The sequence below is a fragment of the Phalacrocorax aristotelis genome, chromosome 10, assembly GCF_949628215.1.
Source record: "Phalacrocorax aristotelis chromosome 10, bGulAri2.1, whole genome shotgun sequence".
In the NCBI taxonomy this organism is placed as follows: domain Eukaryota; kingdom Metazoa; phylum Chordata; class Aves; order Suliformes; family Phalacrocoracidae; genus Phalacrocorax; species Phalacrocorax aristotelis.
Window position 1 is genome coordinate 25480093 of NC_134285.1, and position 21608 is coordinate 25501700.

Below are 21608 nucleotides of genomic sequence, written 5' to 3' on the forward strand. Positions count from 1 at the left end.
TTTGAGTTTAAGCAGAGAAGGCAGATACCGACCAGGAAAGGGAATACTGCAATGCCTTTACCTCACTGAGCCTCTTCTGTTTTCTGTTACAACTGAATGAAGGGCAGGTTCAGCTCTTGTGCCACCTCAGACCTGCAGTCAAACAGTAACGAACGGGGGAAAGGGGAGGAAGAGGACAGGAAAGAATACAAACCTGTGCCACCACGGTCCCTTAGCAAACTCAGCCCCTTACCAGAACCTTACCTGTAGGCACCTACCTTTCTGCCTGTCTCCTCCAGCACAGTACTCTGAAAAAAAGGTGATTAGACACACCATGCATGACCACAAAATAATAAAGACAGTCCTTTAGAAAGCAAAAAGGCCTAGCACAGCTACTTAGCTGTTTAGTTGCTCTTACCTTTCATCTAGTTCCTCTAGCCGGCTCTTCACTGTATGGGCATTGTTCTCCTTGGTAATCTTCTGCAGGAGGTAGAAAGTTTGCTGGAACATCCGTAGCAAATACTCTTCGAACTCCATAGGCACGCAGTTCTTAGACATCAGTTCATTGATGCAAGACATAGCCAAGACGCCAAGTCGGCCACGCTCCTGTCCCAACACCGAGTTCTGGCTGCTGCCATTGACAGAAGACATCTTCCGAACGCGGGTGTCACAGCCAAAGCGAGCAAAGTGGAAAATGGTGGTGAGGAGTGATGGGGTTATACTGGTAGACAAAGGGATCCAGCTGAAGAGGTGTGCCAGGCACTCCAGTGCCAGGGAACATATATATTCACTTTCCGTATCAAGGATGGGGATTGGCTGGTTCAATAATTTGGCTGCACTGGGACTCTGCAACAGGCTGCTTAACAGGTCACCTAGGAAAAAAGCACATACCTGCATTATAAATCAGGGCAATTACCTTCAAATGCTGCAACTGCCAGCCTAGCTATAAAGCAAAAGCCATTAGAGCCTCTGGCACTCAGCAAGTTAGCCTAAAGATTTCTCCAAGATGAACTAGCGATTGTTGTATTCTGGAATTTTTTGAACTTCTGTTCAAATGAAAATAGATATGCCATGGGGTGTATTTTTGGAATTTATTATAAAATTCACTCTCCTCACAAGGTCGAGCATCCTTGATGTAGCCTGCACAAATTCTCTGGCATATCCATGTTACACTGAACTTCAGCAGAGTTGCTTCTACTTGCATGTGACAGCTTGTGGATGAGGTAAGAGCAGATTTTCTGAGTCAGACCAAAAAGCCTACTTAGTACAGTACCTTTTCTCAGTGACCAAAAGCAGGTACAGATCACATTCCTCAGCCACTAACCACTCGAATTACAAAGGATTCCTGAGCCAGGTGGGGATTGAAGAATTCTGCACAGCCTCAGGATTTCTCTTCTGTGAATTTATCCGGTCTCCAACTAAAGCCACATAAACTTAATATTTGCAACATCCTGTGACAGAGTTCCACAGCTTAACTATACATTGTGTAAAGACGGTTTTTGTTTGGGGACCGGCAGCTGCTAGTTTCATTTCCTACCTCCTGTACCCAAACAGGGAAAACAAATCTTTCCATTCACCTTCTACATGTCACTCAATAGCTTTCTATTGCAGCTCCTTGCTCTCAATTTCTTTGAGACAATGACCATCCAATACCCTCAACCACCTTTACTGCTTTTCAACAAAGCTTTTGTTTCTACTCTACACCTGTCGATACAGGAAGACCAGGACCGCAGCCACTACTCAGGTGTAGATGAACCTTAATTCCATCCAGCACCATAGCAATTACCTGGTTTTGACCAATACCTATCAAAGATCTTATAGAATGAACTGGCCTAAGACTCAGAAGTTAATCCTGCATGCTGAAGGTGAGTTTGGCATGAGGTGAGTATTGCTCTCCCTGCCCAAACACAGGTTATACTCATCTGCATTGCATTTCTTCTCCCATTTGCCAAGAGACATGCAAGATCTTCCTGCAAGTCTTCAGTCATACCTCCTTTTCACTATTCTGACTATCTTGGCTCCATCAGCGAGCGTCCTTGTCTCTTTACTGCGCCCTTTTCTGATGTCTCTTAACAAGCATGTCCATGAGCACAGTCCCAAGCAGTACTCCACAGGTGACCACCCGCCTCATGGCAAGAAGGGACCGTTTCCACTTACTGTTTAACTCCTACCTTCTAACCATTTTTTCAAGAATGCAAAGAATCCCCTTAGGGTCTTCGCTTTCTCAAAAGCTTTTAGCTAGAAGCCTTCTTGAAAGCTTTATGGAAATCCAGGGAGGCTGCCCTTCCCCACGGAAGCTACCCACTAACTCGCAGGCTTCCACAGACCACATGCTGAAAACCTATTCAACTTCCCCAGGTTATTCAATACCCTTCTCTTTCTTGAGTACAAATAATCTTTTCACCTTTAGAAATTCACAGGCACTTGCTAAGTTACAGAATTTAAAGATGTCCCCAGAAAGTCTGAGTGATTTTTTTTTTTTCCGGAAGTGAAACAACCTAACATACTAGGAATACAAAAATAATAGATGTGATTTACTGAGCTATTTCCAAAGTACTTAAAAGCATGCATGATTAACAGATTCCTCTTAAATCCCCATTTTTCATCAAGATCAATGTCTTACATCACTAAACTCATAACTCCCTGTCATACCTTATCATTGTTTCTTTCTCCTCCACTCCATTTAAGGCATCATGTTACTTCAGCTGAATTAGATAACCCAGCACTTAGTCTTAATATTAAAGCAGGTCCCATGGTAACATTCACAACTATACATGTGCTACAGTGCAAGAGCTGCTTGCATTGTGCTGTTACAAAAGAGACACGCTTCTTTCAAGTGTCCAGTCCAGCAAACTCCACAAACAAATCAATTAGAATCTTTGATTCTCATCTCTTAGTCCATCAACACCAGAAACTCTGGATTAGGTCCCTGTAACTCCCAGCAGTTGGTCTGAGAGCTTTGCACCCAACTAAGCTACTGAAGCTCAGAGTTTAAGGGATTCTAAGTTATATTTTGTGTCTTTGCAAACAGGTGATAAATTTACAGGATCAACTACATTCACGCACAAGGAGAAAACTCTTGGGGAGGGGCTGGGATCAGGCTAGTTCTGCAGAAGTAAGCATCAGCAAATATTTCAGTTACTCGTTTGTTTACCATACATGGGTGAATATGCTAAAGGAGGGGATTCATCAAGTAAAGAGCTATATAAATCATGCAAAGACGACATTTGGAGGCCGAGAGATTATTGCTGAGTAAGTTCTATACTGATACAATAACTCAAATGTTTTCCAACATAGGACATTAGAGTTCCTTTGCTTAAGTGGCACGAGAAATGAGTTTAACATTGTCTTCAAGTGCTATTTAAAAACTATGCAAGACTTGCAAGTAACCATTTCACTCTGCTTCCCTGTGCAAAAAAAAGGAAGCATAGGTTTTCCAAGTTCCTAAAGAGATTTTGGTTCTTACAAAAGACATGAAACATTTATAGGGACTCTGAAGCTTATTTTGCCTTTTGGAACACTTTCAATTTCACCTAAAGAGAAAAAGGTGGTGGCCTCATCTAAGCAATAAAAAAAAGTTTAAGTGTCACCAGTAAACAGGAATACTTTGCTGCACGAATGAGACAAATATAACAATGGTCAGCTTACAGATTTCAGATTTTAAGAACAGAGAAGCAATTAACATCTCCAGTGCAGTACTTAATGGCAGAGTTTCACTAAACCCATTTTTGCCCCACAGTTCACCTTCCAATCATGCATTCACATCAGTCTGCAAATAAATACCAGTAGACTGCCACTCACTGCTACTGACTTGTGTGTCCAGCTTTAAGTAGGTTCTCCATGTTAGCAACTCCATTGGTGCTCTTACTCCACTCAATCTTCTGACTGATTGTATCATCGAATAATGACCCAAGGGACATTTGGTTAAAGAAAAGAGACCTTCACAAAATACAGAAAGTGAGCAAGCAGTGGTCAAGCGCAAAGCACTCTGTGCTCTTCCTATTGGACTTCAAGAACTTGAACCACAACCAGTTTTAACATAGAGTAAAGGCAGAGCACGGAAAAAAAAAAAAAAGAACAAGTTTGCACAGGCAGGACCCAATGAAATTAAGCCTGAACTTCTAAAGGAACTGTCACCATAGTCTCAGTTATTAGCAATTATCCTGAAAATATGTTAAGAGGTTTGTTTGTTTTCCCTGAAAAAGAAAGAAAGGACCCAGAACAGAAATGCAGCATATTTTCTCTTTGAGAAATATGATCTTAAGTCACAAAGTGAATATGCAGGCAGATGAAAAGCTGCCTTGGACTCACCAAGGAACTGAGGACATCTCAGGCTTCTACTGACAACCAGCCCAGAATTTGTTTCACTGCTTTTTTTTTTTTTTGTATTACAACCCTAGACAACAAAACAGAGATTTTCTGGGTTGTATCAGTTTAAGTTATTATCACCTCAGAACAAACCAGTGTTAATTTTTTTCCAAGATAATTCTGGAACCTGCTGTTCATAGTGCGGTACCTGCTCCTGCAAGCACAGCCTTAGATGTGCCCGCATTAACCAACACTTGCTAGCTCACTGAGAAGTTCAAGCTGTTTTGTACAAACACAATGTCATTCTTGGCCACTGAGGCACTTGCTACCAAGGGTGTTGATACTAACATAAGTCAGCTTTTTACTATGGAAGACCCCAATCTTACCCAACATCACACCAGAGAACTGAGGCTCTTGCTGCCAGGGTGGGTGAAGCTGGCACTCCTGCCCTCTCCAAGTAGCATATTCACTCCTGCCAACTGATACTATAAGTTTAGTTCTTTTCTGTTAACATAATCTTCATTTTTCAAAGTTTTGCTAGCTACAGCAAAACCCACTCCCCACCCAAAACCCAACAAAATATTTCTTCCCATTTAAGTTTGTTTTGTATATAAATATAAGAGTGTCTTAAGCTCTCCTACAGGAGATCAGCATTTGAAATTCTGCTCCAACTCAAAACTTAAACATGAAAGTTTTAGCACTAACCGAAACATTAGCAAAAGCTTATCACAACCAGCTGTCTTAAGCTGACTAGTGCAATCTGGCCACAAGGAAGTGATTTGCAACTCTCAATTAACTGTTTAAGGTCCCAAAAGACAAGTGAGACAAAAGTACACGATACAACTGTGTTAACTCACTGAACCAAGCACAACTCAGTACAGTACGATGCTGGAAAAAGAAATATTGGATCCACAAGTGTTTCACCTTCTCCCTATGCACAACCGACTGTTATAGGTTTCCAGAGCCTAAGCCTTTCTTTTTCCTTGTTAAAAGCAGAGCCAAGCTCAGACAACATATTGATTTCACTGCCTCATGGTATTTCTTCTTGCTTTGTTTTCCAAGAAGCAAGAACAAAGGCACCACAATCTGCTGGGCCACGCTTGTGTGAGCTGAACATAACAATGACCCATGGTACATCAAAGGCACATGATAAACTGGTAGCCATCAAGATCAGCTTTATGCCTAGGGTGATGCATGTATCCCTATTCAGCCTTAACAGGCTAAGGAGGAAAAAGGACACAGAAATATACTCTCTATTTTGAAGGTAACTAAGAAATATATACGTAAATGAGTTTAGATCAGATAAACACCCACAGAAAAGACTAACAGGAATAGGTAGAAAACTTTCGCAATATATATGCAAGTCGACTTTGCTTTTTTGTTTTAGTTAGGGCTTCAGCTTTGCCCCATTCTGGCTTTTGATGTGCTTACAGCTGAAATTCATAGATAACAATACCAACTTACTGATGTTAGAGCATTTTGCATTGACACTTCAGAAAGCTTTTTGCTGTCTGAGGACAAGAAGCCATGTGTGCACTTTTCAATGAGGTGGCTTTTTCAGTGGGGCATCCCCTGCAGTGGAAATTGCTTCTTCATGTAAGATTTGTCTTTCTAACCAGAAATTTGTTGGCCTATGAAAAGCTCTAGGAAAGGGTTATTACAAGAGGTTAGGCAGTAAAGGAAGGAATCTATGCCTGATATTGCAAGTTTAAGTGCATGGAAATAGTATCTTGCAGCTTTACCCATCCTTACCACTTTCTCCTGAAGTTGGGGATGGTGGTGGAGTGGCAGCAGTAACACTGTGTTTGTCCCAGATGCTCTCCAAAATACCTGGCCAGAGAGATATTTTTCAGAACAGCCTGCTAAAAAGACAGATTGATCTAACAAACATACTGGAGACTGCAGGAGATACCTGGTAGGACAACTTTTTAGTGCTGAGAAAGAACTTTGCCTTCTCTTAGTGAGCCCAAGTGCTCATATGCACAATCTCAATTCCTCTTCACAAAGAGGGGACATATGTAGCTATCCAGCTGCTCTGCTACACAAGCTTGTTTTATAGTAAGCTGCCTCAAGGGCCTAAGGGCAGAGTGGAATGTTCAAACTGCAGAAGCAGCCACTACGTCGCCCACACATTGCTTCACTGAAGGCAGAACATGCAAGCTTGCTAGTGTCTTAGGGATGGTGAAGGAGGACATTTGCTTTAATGCTGGAAGTGCCGTAACTCATACCTGTGAGGAGCCCAAGCACTGTTTGCACCTGGTCTAGGAGCAGCTTGCGTAGCTCTTCTTTCCGGGCTACGCTAAGATCTTCCCGCGGACATGCCAGTTCTTCCGAAGTAGTTTTCAACATGATCAGTCCCAGAGGAGTGGTCACAGGAGACTGAATTAACTGAGAAGAAAACACATGAATGCAACATGTGATGGTAACATTCTGCAAAACTATCAGCTGACAAATGGGATTACCAACACTATTAGTGGTTTACAAGTGCTTCAAGACTGAGGGAGTATCAGTTCCCACAGTTTGCAGTGCTGGACATCGAGAGAACTGCAAATATTCGATTTCTTGAGACATTAATCTATGGTGTTGCAACAGTTCAAGTACCATGGGAATCCTCAGAGTTTCAAGAGAGCTTTCATAATGTCATTGCACACGTTCTCTGTTCCAGCATGTTTACCAGTAACAGTTTGTTCCTTCTGTTTACTGCTTTCTGCTGACATCATCACTTCTCAAAATTGCCTCAGCACCAGCAGTGTCACCACGTAACAGGGCTGCTGCTGCAGCCACGCTCAGGTCAGAAGCCTGCATCATGAGCCACGCAGTTTCCAATTAAAAAGCCCATCCCTCCCCACACAGACAAAAAGCTGCAGCCAATATCAGATGACACCAGAACACAGCTAAGGGATCCGATCTCTCCTTGCAGCTGCATTGCATCTCAAACTGCGAATCACATTTGCCCTAGAAGAGTAACTTCCACCTCATGCAGGAATAGGACTGGAGAAAGCAATGATTTTTGCCTTCATTAGTCACTGGGATATTAAAGACACATTTAAGTGGGACAAAGTTTTATTCTCAGCTGAAAGACAACACTGTTCTTCTCTGTTGATCTGGAACATCAACATGATTTATGCACTACTCCCTCTGGAAGGAAAAAAGTCTAAGGCCAATCACAATTACTACAACTAAACCTTGAAGTCATAAATTCTGTAATACACGCTGACTTCAGCCCTAATCTCCCTGACCCTCCAAACCAGAGACAGGCTGACTTAACGCCGCTAAGGCTACACAGTTTGGTGAAATACTGGGGCGGGGGGGGGGTGGGGGGTGGTGGGGTGGGGGGGGCGGGGAAGCCCATCTAAAAGCTTTTAGTCTAGAAGTATGTGAGCTTGGCTTTCGGAAAGGAAGCACGATGACACAGAAGCAGACAGCTAAAGAATTAAGTGAAATACACAATTTTTTAGTAAGTTGCGAAGAGACTGGACAACTTTTCTCAGAATATTTTCTGACAGTACCAGGAAGTTTAGCAATACCATGCACTGGCACTTCAATTGTGTTAAACAAATTTTATACCTCTAAGTAAGTAGCACTTTCTATGTAGAATTACTGGTTTTGCATAATGACACTAGAACAGTCCAAATTACTCTTCTTCTCCACCCCTCCAATGGTTCAGTAAAAGTTTTAGAGACAACTTAAAGTACTGGGATACAATTTAGTGACAAAGAATCAAACAGTTGCTTCAAATTATCTCAGAAGAAAGTAATCTGCAACTCTAAAAACAAGTCATTGTGCTCCTACGCTACTCTTCATTATTTTGAGGTCTTGGAGTTCAGGATCAGCATTTTTCTTCCACCTTCTCTTAACATTTTTGGAAGGTGTCCGCTATAGAAATTAATTTATGGGAGTATTTCCCTCCACAGCTGAGTGCACAAGGAGAGGCTTAAGCAAAAACAGATACCCAAAGTAGGCTCTGCAGTCACTTAAGATAACCTCCCAAGTGCTAGAAAAGCAAGTAGAAGCTCAGAAAGCACTTCAGTTCAGATCCAGGTGAAGTGAAAGCCAAAACTGTAAGTGTGGACAGTTCTCAGAGTACTTACTGTCAAACTGATAATTCAGGAAAAAACTGCAGCATATCACACTACATGACTACAGAAAGCTATTTGAAAAGACATTACACCAGTTAGGAACAAGCTCTGTAGGCCAAGTTAGTTTTTTTTTAATTTTGCGATTAATACTAAATCTCTTTGTCTTAACAAATAAACTCCTGACTCTCCAGAACTTTGATTTATTTAAATAACTGCCTCGTGGCTTGTCTGTGGGCACAGCTGCATTCAAATCATGTAATTATGTCAGCAGAAAGAGACTATGTAGCACTTGAGTTTACACTCAGCCTCTAAGCCAATTATGAACATTTTTAGGACAACCAGAAGCAAAGTACTCAAACCAGAAAAGGAGGTTTGTACTAGCCTATTCTGGCACCAGCAGCAGCGGGCTGTTAGCCTGGCTCAGGCTTCACTGTGAAGATACTGAATTACAACCAACATTCAAACTAATGGCTCTGTCTCAGCCAGGATCCTCAAATGCATGCTCTAGTCTTCCTGCTTCCTGCAAGAGCCCCCTTCAACACCCCAACAACATTCCATTAGTGACTTTACATGATGAGAGGCAAAGATACCCTAAAATCTTTGGTACATTAACTGAAAAGTCTCCAACAGCTACATTCTGAAACTTTGCTTTTAAGAATCATCCAGTGGTGCATCCAAACTGTCTTTTTTCCTTAAAGAACAACCCACAACCCACATTTTCAACAACTACTCCTAAATATTTAAAATTCAAAGTGCAGTTATACTTGTTGCACAGTATTGTTCCTTTGTCAAAAAAACCTTATAACATTAGAAAGAAATGTAACATGTAGGAAGCTAGGAGTTATTTGCAAAGTTAAAGGAAAAGGAATTTAAAAAGGAACTTTGTTTTTCACGTTAACCTTCGTCAAGGGAAGTCACTACTCAAGTAAACAAAATAACATCTCTCCGTGTGAATGAAACCAAGTTTTCCCTTTAGAAACTTCTTACCTGCAAGATGTTAGTGAAAAAATCATGGTAGAACATTGGCCAGTCTTGCCGGCCAATATCCACAATGACTTTGCAGAGTTTGTTTCTGATGAAGTAAGGCAGAGTTTTATGGTGAGCTAGAAGGAGCTTGGGCAGGCAGCTGCGGATCTCCATTTTGTCTTGAGATGGGACCCCAAGCCACATCTTATTGATTAGATTCTGGAAAAGAAACAGACCTCCCAAATGAGCTCATCTTAGTCATGCTTCACTGAAGTTAAACAGCGAGAGAACAGACACATGACAGAGCACCAGGCAAAACTGTTGCATCTTAAGCCCCAGGGTTGCCCTGTCTGACGCAACAACGCACAGGCAGGGAAAATCCTGTAGTTTCCAAATCTGTCCAGGCCTCCCACTGACATGGTGGGTTTTAACATAATCAGTTAAAAACTTAGGCATCTACATTTGATGTAGTTCAACCTTTTCTGCTACCATGGGCAGACCTGTAGATAAGGAAACAAGCAGTTATTAGCAGGCTAAATATATGATGTTTCTCTTTTTAGAGCTCTGATATAGGCTCACTGGGTGAAGAGCTGAAATTTAAGATGCTTTACCTGCTCAGCAGTCCAGCACCAACCCCAACACCTTTAACAACATGTAGAGGTGAGTGTGTGCAAACTAGACTAGGCAGAACAAGAGCAGCTTAGAGGGCAAACCATGCACCAGTAACTAACTTGGAATAAGCTTTACTACCTAATGGGGTACTCAGGCAACTGAAGACAGTGATGGCTCAAGCTGTTGAACAAAATTCTGCAAGCTTGTCTCTTACAAGCCACACAGTGTATAGGGATGAGCTCTAACAAAAACCCAAAACCCACTCCCACCACATCAGATTTGTAGAAGCCCTCCAACATTAGTTTCACAAAAGATGGAGTTTCAATGCCCCAGAAATTGCTACCAATAACTCTTTGAACACACCAGCATTTCTGTTAACTGACAAGTGACCAGCATGTTATCATCTCAACTGGTTTTGGGTCAGGCAGAACTAGTTGGTGCGCATACAAAATATTTCCACTACCTTTTAACCCTGGACATCTAGATTTTCCCCTTTAAAGGGGAAGCATAGGCTTGTACGAAGCAGAAACAAAAAAAAGATGGTAACAAAGTTTAGTTTTAGATGACACTGATGCCACCTGGGTCTCCCGAGGCTAAGCTGGAAGGTCACCTGAGTGATTGCCTTGCAGTGACAGGGCACCCAAAAGTGAAGTGGCTTGTTGCAGAAAATGGAAGATTATTTGTGGTTAAAGCAGATCTGATTCACAGTACACATGTACTGTACAGAGGTACCAGTTCACAGTGTAGAGGTACAGAGGTATATTTATGCATGAAGTGCCTCAAAGAGGTTGCTTTTTGGGTTTTTCACAGAGAAGATCCATAAGTGTTGCTTAAAAACAATGGTGACCCAACCGAGAGTTCCTCGATGCAAATCCAGAACAAGTTTCAGAGGCCCCAATAAAACTGGAAGTTGCTTTAGCTTTAATATTCATGCTTTAGTGCCTGCTAAGTTTTGTCCTACTCATTTGACCTGAAAGTGGCAGCTTTCTCCACCTGTGAAATGTTTTTGGGAAGGTGTTATCTTTTCCAAAACCAAGAAGTGAAAATGGTTCATCTGGAAAGGGGCCATGAGGATTTGTATTCCAGATATACTTCTAACTTCCTAGACATTCTAGAAAACACAACATTCTCAGGAAGTTTCGGGAATGATCCTTGTGTTTATACACATGCTTATACAGACATTCAGTACAAGACAGTTGAAGACTAATGAGTTGCAGAGTATGACAGACTATGGTTATGAGGACTAGTTGAATGCACAGCTCTACAGTAGTTAACTTTGGAAATTCAAGCTCCTCAATGGAGAGATCCATTGCAGGCTGCTGCTGTGTGACATCCATCCCCAAAGCAGGGAACAACTCCCTTACCATTTGTCATGACTACCCCTTTTTGAGAGGAAGGCAAACCAGGTTCAGTTTGCAGACCAAGTCCAGACTCCCTATGCAACCCCAGATAAATAAAGTGAACATTTTAAGTGAAGAAGCCAACAACAATAACATTGATGATTTGTCCTAACAAAACAACTCTTAAGAACAGAGCTGTTTGCTCTACCTAAAAAGTGGCCCACTGCAAAGGGTAGAAAACCCCTCTGAGGAGCACAGCTCAGACTGCCAACCCAGCCAAGAACAAAATGCAGAGGCCACAAATGGACCAGGGTGAGGCGTGACATTGACCAAGTCCCAGAATTACCATTAGGGAAAGCCACTGCACTGCTCACTGAGAAACCAGTTGATAAAACAAAGCTGTTCACAGAATACTTTTGTTTCTTCCAGTATATATCAATATTTAGGCTTTTAACCATAACTTTGTTCTTTTATAAATAGGTAAAGAGTGGGAAGTGGTCTTCTAAAAGAGACCTTACACTTCTACAACTGGCACATAAGCTTGCAGGATGATGCAAGAGCATCAACCACAACTACAAAGATGTCAGAAAAATAAAAGCAACTTTTTATTAGCATTAAAGTTTACAGTAGCTAGTAGCAGGTAATCATGCACATATTTCTGACCACAAAGAGAATATAAAAGCAATAACAACTCTTAGAAGCATTGTGCAGAAAACTCAAGCAGCCTCTGAACTTGTAGGCAATTTGTACTTAGAGATGCCAGGAACTTAATTCTTCAGTTTCTGTACAAAGATTCATGTTCTCCTACTCTTAGCCTGCCATTAAGCAGTCTCTCTAGGAGAAAGCAATAAAAGCATCTTTTATCACCATACTTACTAGGACTGCCATTTTAGACAAACATTTTCAAATAAAATCGATTGCCATAAAAAACTGCACTAGACAGAAAATGCACTAAGCAGGCAACAGTGCACATCTTACCTCAAACACAGTCAAACTGTACATCATTACATAGTCATTTCTTGTACTTGACAGGAAATAGAGGCAGAATCTCCAGGCTCCTATCTGCTGGGCAAAGTTATTTAAAAGCTCCTCTGAAAAAATAAAGTATTCAAAAATTACATTAAAATTCTTAAACAAATCCATAACAATGTATACTGATAGCTCAATAACACACTGAGCATGGAAGAAACCCATGTTCAGGGAATGCCTCAAACACCCTGGAGGAGGGGAAAAAATAAAGTCACACTCCAAAATATTTAAAGCAATCTAATAATAGGCTTTAATGAAAACAAAATAGGTATGTCATTTTACAATACAGTTTTGACATAAATACTACACCAAACTAATAGCTGAATATTAAAACAAATCACACAAAAATTAAATTACCAGCATTACCATTTTATCTATAAAAGCTAAATATTGCGATACCAGGTCACTGTGAAAGACCAGGAGCACTTCAGATAGCACACAGCGTTATAATACACCCTTGTTTTAATGCAATTGCTCCAGCAGCCACAGACTTTGTTGTAGGTCAACATATCAAACACCTCTCCAAACACTCAGGTGCAGGATTTGGTCATCTCACATCAAATGACAACATGGCAAACGTGGCAAAGAGAAGAGCTGCAAGAGCTGTTTTATAGGCTAATCGAAATTAAGCCTTAATTGGTTTCTTTCCTGCAACTTAAGCAAGAAAATGGGGGATGCTGAAGGCTTTTACCCAGCAGATCACAACAGGAAAAAACATACCACACACAACTTGCCTAGTTGCTTATTCTGTATTTTACCAGATTTCTGGGAGATGTCTTTCCTGCTTATCATACTTTTGGCACTGCAGTTACAGAGATGACAGAATTTTGAGAATAAAAACTAACGGCCCATTTATGCCCATTAACTATGGATGCAAGAAGCTAATCTAGAGCACCTGTAAGGTCTCTTCTGGTTTTCAGAAGGACATATTTAATAATACCAGCCAAAAATGAGACCTCACTGTTTATTCCCACTTGTCATTTCACATTAACTAGGACAGCCTTCTGCTTTCCCTTCTTAATGCCAAACAAATCTGAAGTCCATGTTCCATGTATAGGCAGAACATAGAGGTTTTCCAGGACACCAATTCAACAATGTATAGGCAGAGAAAAACATAACACCCTTTCCCTACCCTAACCGACTTCCTACCCTTGACAAAAACTACATCTCCATGCTCATAGCATGTCACAGGACAGTTACCAACTGTCCTGCCCTGAGACCTCCGAAACCCACACTATGTAAGCCTTTACTTCAAGTTCATAAATAAGCAGGAGAGGCTAGATGCCAGTTTGGTATCAGATAGACCAGGTTGAGCTCAGACCAAGGCATCCCTGCTGAGGTCTGTAGACAGCAGAAAGCAAAGGGGACCATCCTTTAGAAGTGGCACGTACTCACCTATCTCACGTTTCCGCTCATTTGTTGTGCAATTGTGGAAGAACTCTGTCATTAGACTCTCCAAAGCCCGTAGCGAGGCCTCTTCAGATGCCTGGGAATGACATTTAAATGAAAGAGTTAAAACTAACTTGCACTCTGACTTACACTCAGGAGGTTGGTGTCATTCATATCAGATTCACCTAAAAACCACCAAGAGCGCGAAGTCCAGGTGGAAGGCAAAGTAATCTGGAATTTAAACCGCTCATTGGTGTCAAGTAGCAACAAGATTTATCCACTGCAAGTGAAAGCTTTAGACATGAAGAACTATTTCCTTAGAGGCATTAACTAACGAAAACAATGCAAGAAGTATCTCTCTTTTCTTGGTGGCATTTAGTAATTTTAAGTTATCTTGCCCTTGTCAAATAATTCTTACAAAGCAGCAAGGTCAAGCAAAGATTATTTCAGATGTTTAGAGGTAACAAATACAGTGATAGCATGGGGAACATGGACTTTGAGAGGACTCCTGACACCTATTCCTGTCTTTGCCTTGGCACCACACTGTGCCACGCTGCCACCTGCAACAACACTGATGGTGCTCAGGAAGCAGCAGTTTGAAAGATTAAAGAACTTCCAGTACTTTGAAGAGCAATATACAAGTATTCAGCAATTTGATTCATGAAGAACATCCCCCCCACCCCAGCCCCAAATTTAGCCTTTATTATTGGAATTCATCAGTTACAGTTCAGTGTTTGTAAGTCCTAAAAAAAAAAAATTACCAGAATTAGTGTACAGCCCCTGCAAGGTCACTATAGTTTTGCAACTTTCTGGACTTGGGATGATTTTATTCTAGTAACAGCTCACCACTGAGCTTCGCCTCTGTAGCTGCGCCGCACTTCCCTTATGGTCTGAAAGCCTGATAATGGATAGCGGTACAGCCCATGCTATTAGTCATTCCTCTAATGTCTTCAACGCATGCTATCAATAACAAATGCATCAGGATTCAAGCCCGACCTTCCTCTGCACAGAAACAAAGTAAACCATTAAACTAAACTGAAATTTCTGCCTCAAAAAAAATAAAAACCATGACTGGCAGTCTTCTGCAAAGAAACAAGCGAGAGAACTTGCAGATACACTATGGGCTTCTGCTGGTTCCCATTTCCATGTACAGCAGTTTCCCCAAGGACCACCCTACTCAACCCTCCCCAGGGCCATGCAGCAGACCACCCTCCTCAAACAGCCCAGGGTTGGATTAACCCTGCAGGGGATCCCACAACTCAACACAACAGCATGAGAACACAAATTCAGCTCTATTCTCCAAACAACTGCAAATGAACACCATGCATTCTCAATTACTTAGCAAAGGAACACCGAATTTCATTCTACCTTCCCTATTCCTTCCCCCTTTTCCTTTTTTTAATTCTTTTTAAAGACCTGCTCTAGGAAGCAAGGACTATTTTAGCAAGAAACATTGTTGGGGGAAATTGGCTTAAAATCAAATCAAAGCCACAATCAAATGAAAGCCATTTTGCCAGCTTAAGCAAGATCAAGCATCTATTATCACCTCTTTAATCCATTTATACACAGTCTCTGCGAAGTGTCTTGCACTGTAAACTTCCCCTTGAAGCCAGCCCTTCAGCCACCCACCAGTCTCCCTCCTGCCAGACACCATTTTCCAGATAACAGCAACACTGTTGATAAAAGCCTCACTTTACAAAAAAAATTAAGTGGAGTCCTTAATGACATTAGGATACAGCCACACTGCCATTTCTATGCATTTCTTTCTGGGTCATTGGACATTGTTGCAAGTTCCTCCCCACTAGATCCAGACATTCTGAAGCACCGGTTCTCCCCACTCCACCCTTCCACCGACCAAGATCAAGATCACCTCAATTCAAAGAAGTGTTAGCTCATCACACAGGAACAGCAGGGCTCAATCGTTTTCAGATAGTTAATTCAATCCTCCTTTAGGAAGAGTAGTAGAGGTAAGTAAATTTTTTCCAAGAGTCAAGATTTATTTCCTACTTTTAGAAATAAATTGCAGAGTTCTCAGAAATCTTGAACACCTGATGTGTCCTCCACTGATTTCAAACTGCCTTGGCACTGAGATTTTGAAGCTGACAGAACCTACTCTTATGAACACTTAATCTTTTCTATAAAAACACCACCATCGTGGTGTTCATGATGTTCAACGTGTCAAAAACAAAAAAGGCAAAGAGCACAATGCAAGCATTTTGTGTTAAAAGCCCAGGCTGGCCAAAATCCAAGGCCAACTTGGGCAGAAAGAAACAGCATGACCTCCGAGATGGTTTTCTTCTCCTACCTGACTTCTCCCAGGTGTTATGGAGGTTTGGCCAAAGGAAGGTGGAGTTGCACAAACTGAATTAATCAAAACTCAGCCCAGGACGGGCTCTGCAATCAGGAGAGCCTCCCAAGGTCTTCCCCCCAGGCGCTATCTGTTGGCCACACCAAGCACACCCCCTTCTAGCTACTGGCAGGACTTAAAAAGTTAGAGAGCAGCATTCTGCATTTGCTCATGCCTTTGGGTATTCCTCAAGTTAACCATTCCTGGAGCATGAGGCAATCGCTCACCTTTCAAAGGCTCTGATAACCAGGTCAACGAGATAAAGAGGACACATGCTGTTGGAGTGCTGCAGAGGAAATTTACTGTACCTATATCCAGACACTCAGAAAGCAGATGATCTTGTGAGGCTATAATAAAAGTAGAGCTGTTGGTAGGACCTGTGGCTGTACCTGTCTAACATTTCCAGCTGCACCCCAGTAGCACTGTTCATGTTAATATGCAGTTTGCTTTATTCTAGGGCTCAGTGATTATTCTGCACCAAAGAAAAGAACAGGAAAGTATCACCAGGGTCTGCCAAAAGAAATGCCTATTAATCCTGACACCGAGCAGCAGTGCGTGGACTTCAATCACTGCCTCAGTACTGCACAGTCAAGGCAAGATCAAACCCCATGAGCAGTCAGAACCAGCAGCACTCACTTCGCTATGAAATTCAGCCACTTGGCTGATTTAATTTCAATCTGCAAATTTCATTTTTAGAGGTTTTCAAGGAAAGTCATGAAGTCTTGATCATCATTAGCAGAATTTGTACAGACTTTCTGGGTAAGGGCTTGGCCATTTGCCTCACCTTCATGAGGCATTACAAAATATTCAACTATTAAACCAGAAATACTTCTGAGTCATTTTCATGAGCTGTAAAATCTGACCCTTCCACCCGTGATGTCTCAGGCTACTCAGGGCTGGATCAAACTACTAGGAAATGCTGTTTGCTCTCTTCTGTCAACCATTTAAGAAAAAAAAATAAATACTCAATTCTATGAATCCCATTTGCAGAGCAGCTAATGTGAGCTTTTTACCATGAAAACCTTTGCAATTCACTAAAAACAGTCAAGGTAAGATTTCACACGCCACCATCCACACTAGCTCCACTGCTTCTGAGTGCCCAAATGCTACGGTTGAGCTCCAACCTCCAGGCTGCTACAGGGAGGATCTCAGATGCCAGATTCAGGAGATCGTCCAGCCAAAGGTGATGTCCTCAGTCACAGCTTGGTTAGGTGAACAAGTTAGCAATACAAGAAAGTAAGCAAGGGGGTCTAAATGCTAGTGCACTGACAGCTACAGATTCCTGTGTTGCAGTAGGGCATCCATCCTTTGGCCTAGAACTTCTCTCCAAGATACTATCTTGGAGACATATGTCATAGCTGATTCTCCCCAAAATAGGTGCCATTAACTGCTGCTGTGCTACATTGGGTCCATGCTGCATGGACTGGGCAGGCATCAGGTCTGCCCCGAGTCCAAGTCTGGTGTTCCTGGAATTGCCCTGCCTGATCTGAGCATGCCAGGGAGAAAACCACTGTCAATCTACATCCTTATCATCCCCATTTTTGCCTTATTAAGTTTGCTAGAGGTGTTTCATTAACAGTCATCAAACCAGAGGTGTTTAGCTGCTTACTCATACCCTTTATCTATGAGCTCCAACCTTTAATAGCAGTGTCATAGAACCAGAAAAATTACAGATTCTTTGCTGAGACTACAGCTTCCTCTCTTGACAGATATTATGAGATTAGCTACCAAGAACTTACACAAAGACATTCTCCATCCACCAAAGTACCAAAAGAAAGATCTACAAAACCTGGATGTACCAGTTGATTTCAGGGCTGGTTCAATTACAGGTTCATTTTCAGGTTCAATTACATATTAAGATGTATAAGCCATTAACTGATTTCTGTTGATTAATGAAAAATATTAATAGCTGCTAACCTGCATTTTAGGCTGTTCAAGCTCTAGTTCACCACACCTCAATAAGGCTCTAGAAAAGCAAAATCTTTGTACCTTGCTGCTTAAAACAGGATTCCATAACAAGTTCGGTTTAGCCTGTAGCCTATGACTAAGGCATTCAGGTACGATGAGTTACTCATCCACCTCTGGTGAGAAACAAAAGAATGATTTCTGGATTGCAAATTAGACATTGCACATTTACTTTAATAGAAGATACAACACTAATTTTAGTTTGCATATAACCAAACAACATCCTCCCCTTAAAAAAGTACCTACCTGATCATTCTGGAAGATAAGTTCTTTATAAAACACTCTCAATTTTCTCCAGAAGTGCTTTCAGAGTTCACTTCGTATCTTTTTACTTCATTTTACATTCTCTAAAGCAATTGTTTATTTTAGAGGAAAGCTCTTCTCTAATGCTTTGCCATAAAAATATACCGTTAACCTTTTAATGTTTGCTATTAACAGCTCAGTAGAGTATCGATCATACAAACGATGCTCTAAATATGGCAACTCAGGCGGAGGACAACTGTAAGAGCAAGGTTATGTCTGTTGATTTTTTTCTAATGTGTTTGGAAATGGATATACTCCAAGACAAAATTAAGGTAATCCCTTTACAAAGCTTTTTTTAGTAAGATGTTAATTGCAGTTGCAGTGTTACAGAAGTGACTCCAACCATCCTTCAGGCAGCACTGGAACACCCTCCTCAGACATGGAAGAATGGATTTTACACCACAAAAGCTGAACCTTAAAAACACCTCTTTCAGCAGCAGGTAGGGAAAACACTTGGTCTGCTGAACCCCAGAAGTCTTCAGTGCAGATCTAAACCCCCTTCAACATCTCTACTCTTATATACAGAAGATGGGATCTCCCTCCATTAGGAAGCTGTTAGTCACCACCCCTCTGCACACCATCGTGTTTTTAATTCAGACGCCCATTCTTGTTCCATCCCTCCCTTCAACACTTGCACTGTTGAAGCACTTTTCACACTGTATCAACACCTACCAGCCCATAAAGCCTCCCTACACCACATATTAATAGCAAATGTATTTTTCCAGCGCAGCCCTGACTTTAATTTTTTTGAGCCTGCTTCTACATCCCCTTCCTACCCACCACGTCTCCTGCCATCGCCAGTGCAAGACACACAGCCCAGCACAATTCAGTGTCCTCCTGGTTATCAAGATTTGGATCTTATCACATTTTACTCAGCTCTGCTAAAATGAGTAGCCACTACATCTACCAGCTTGTGCTCTTAACCAGCAACTCCTCCAGGAGCGGGACTGCAGGAGACCACACAATGTGAAATGCCCTTGTTTGAAGGATTCCCAGTAGGAATTGCTATAATGCCACCACAAAGCTTGTGTATAGTGTTAAGAAGAGAAAAGAAAAATCATGCAGACAGCACAATGGTAGCTGCTAGCATAAAATAACTCATCATCGCCCTGCCTTCGCTAAATTACACTGCTCCATCCTCTTCCACCTCAAAGCCGTCTGCTTCCAGCTTTGTGCAGTTCGTTAACAGTACAGTTAGACACAAACCACCACACTTTAGCTGCTGAATTTTCTTCCTTCGATTATATTTTTTTTAGTGATATAGATGATTTTTAAGGAAAGTCAGCCATGGCTAATTTAATAATACATATACCTAACATGCCATGTACTAAGGTAGCAATTTACTACCTACTAGGGTGTCTTTCAGAGCCCCTCCCTGCCGAAGCCCTAACATAACATGATAATGAACACGTAAATTAGTAATTATGCTCTCAGAAAGATGTTGGGTCATTTCGATCTTCCTTGCGTGGGTCACAAAAACCCTCCTTTTGTAGCTGTCAAAGCACAGATATTTTCACCACTTCAGTGAACCCCTGGAACAGCCATGGGTCACTCAATGCAATGAAGTTCATGAAAGAACTGAAGCACGGTATTATTTTTAGCAACAAAAGCAGAATTATGAAGTGTTTTAAAGAGTTGTATGATACCGAACACATCCTCTAGAAAGGATGAATGCACCCTACCAAGAAGCAGAACTGTGTGGCTTAAAGACAGCATTACTTACTACATTTAACCACTTCCAGCTAATGATTTTAGAAGTCTGGGGTTTCACACTTATTCCCAGTATCTCACACAGAGGTCTTAAATTAGGAGACAGCACACAGACCCTGCAACATACGTGCTCCCCGGCAGTATACTGCTGATGGTATCAAGACACACCTCAGCCTTTATTCTGAGTTTCCTTGTTGCATTTCAGAGATGTTTTTGTGGTTTAATGAACCGAAACTAGACTCTGCTTCACTCTGTGCTTTGAGAACAGTTCAGGCTCCTGGTGCCATTTCAAGAGATCGCCTGGCTACAGAATACAGCCTGCTTACATGGTTCATTTGTTTCAAGAGCCCCAACTTCAGCAGTTCACTAATGAGGTGCAAATTTTGCAAACTCACTTCTGTTATACCACAACTTAAGCAAAAAATCTACTATAAAAGTTTACCTCAAGGCAATTGATGGAGGAATAAAGGCACTACGCTACTCTCCATCTCCCTGCTGTGCAGCACCAGAGCTGCTCAAGGCTCTTCCACCTGTACAACTCATCACTCCAGGCTACCCTTCAGGAAACATTTTATTTAAGCATCAGCTAAGGACTAAAAATGACCACAGGCTGAACACTACTGCATGGAACAGGCTATGGAGAGCCAGCAATGATAATCTGATTTCTCGAACGGGATAAAGAGATCATCTTACCTGTAAACAGTGCCTGCTACACAAGTAGTCAGGCACCTTTTTGAATCCCTTAAGTATCTTATTTCTTAAATCTTCTTGTACAGGCAGGTTCAGCTAACCAGACTTCAGGTTTTAAGGTTGAACTTTGACTAATAGGCTCAAGTGTCTGAGTGTGATTCTTTCTAAACCAGTAACTCTTAATTGACATAATCAAGTCCAGTACCCAGCCTGTTCTCCCTCAAGCATTTCACATTTGCTCTGCTGTTTACAAATGACAGTCATTACACTGAAACACTGCAAGCATAGGGCATTAAAATTCAACACCTAGAAATTCTCTAAGAAACCCACTGAAGGAATAAAATAGTCATAGCAAGCTGGCATACACAAAGTAAGGTTTAGACATGGCGCCATTACAAGCCACACTCTTGCTGGCTGTGACTCTGGTACTCTCCCAGAGTACAGAAGCAACTTGAACTCTCATCCAATGAAGTCTAGAAACTCATCTCTAAAGGGAACAGTTTTGCAATCTCAGCATTTCACCTCACCCCCTCCCTTTGCCAGGTTCCCCAGGATGTGCCACGCTTCAAAGGAGCCTGTGACACCTTGGAGGGATGTCCCGTCCCTTCTTGTAAGGTGATGCTTATGCAGGAGCTCTGGGACCTCAGTCACAGGGTACAAATCACTTCCCTTTTCTCTGCATAAGCAAATCTAGGCTTGCACAAACAGGACCCCAGGACTGGCCCACACAAATGCACGCAGCTTAACTCACTTTGAGGTAACACTTCCCCTGCCATTTTAGATGAAGTAACACGAGTTTTAAAAAGGCAGATGGGAAAAGGATCCCAAGACCATACTATTTTGGACGCAAGTATGTCGGGGGTGTGTATGTATTTGTGGAAGAAATAAAAA

At 41.7% G+C, this 21608-nt stretch overlaps 1 protein-coding gene across 5 annotated transcripts in view; it reads right to left on the bottom strand.

Moving 5' to 3' along the window:
* Positions 1–21608, bottom strand: part of XPO6 (exportin 6) — a 56833-nt gene that overhangs the window by 25828 nt on the left and 9397 nt on the right. For 2 of the 5 annotated variants that reach the window (XM_075105979.1, XM_075105977.1), the window contains exons 2-8: positions 13709–13799; positions 12263–12375; positions 9354–9551; positions 6516–6675; positions 6040–6117; positions 398–851; positions 258–287 (exon numbers count right to left, since the gene is read on the bottom strand). In XM_075105979.1, coding sequence (XP_074962080.1) covers positions 258–287; positions 398–851; positions 6040–6117; positions 6516–6675; positions 9354–9551; positions 12263–12375; positions 13709–13799 — 1124 coding nt within the window. Of the gene's footprint in view, positions 1–257; positions 288–397; positions 852–6039; positions 6118–6515; positions 6676–9353; positions 9552–12262; positions 12376–13708; positions 13800–16007; positions 16124–21608 lie in introns of those variants that run through there. The other 3 variants (XM_075105981.1, XM_075105980.1, XM_075105982.1) reach the window with 2 other exon arrangements.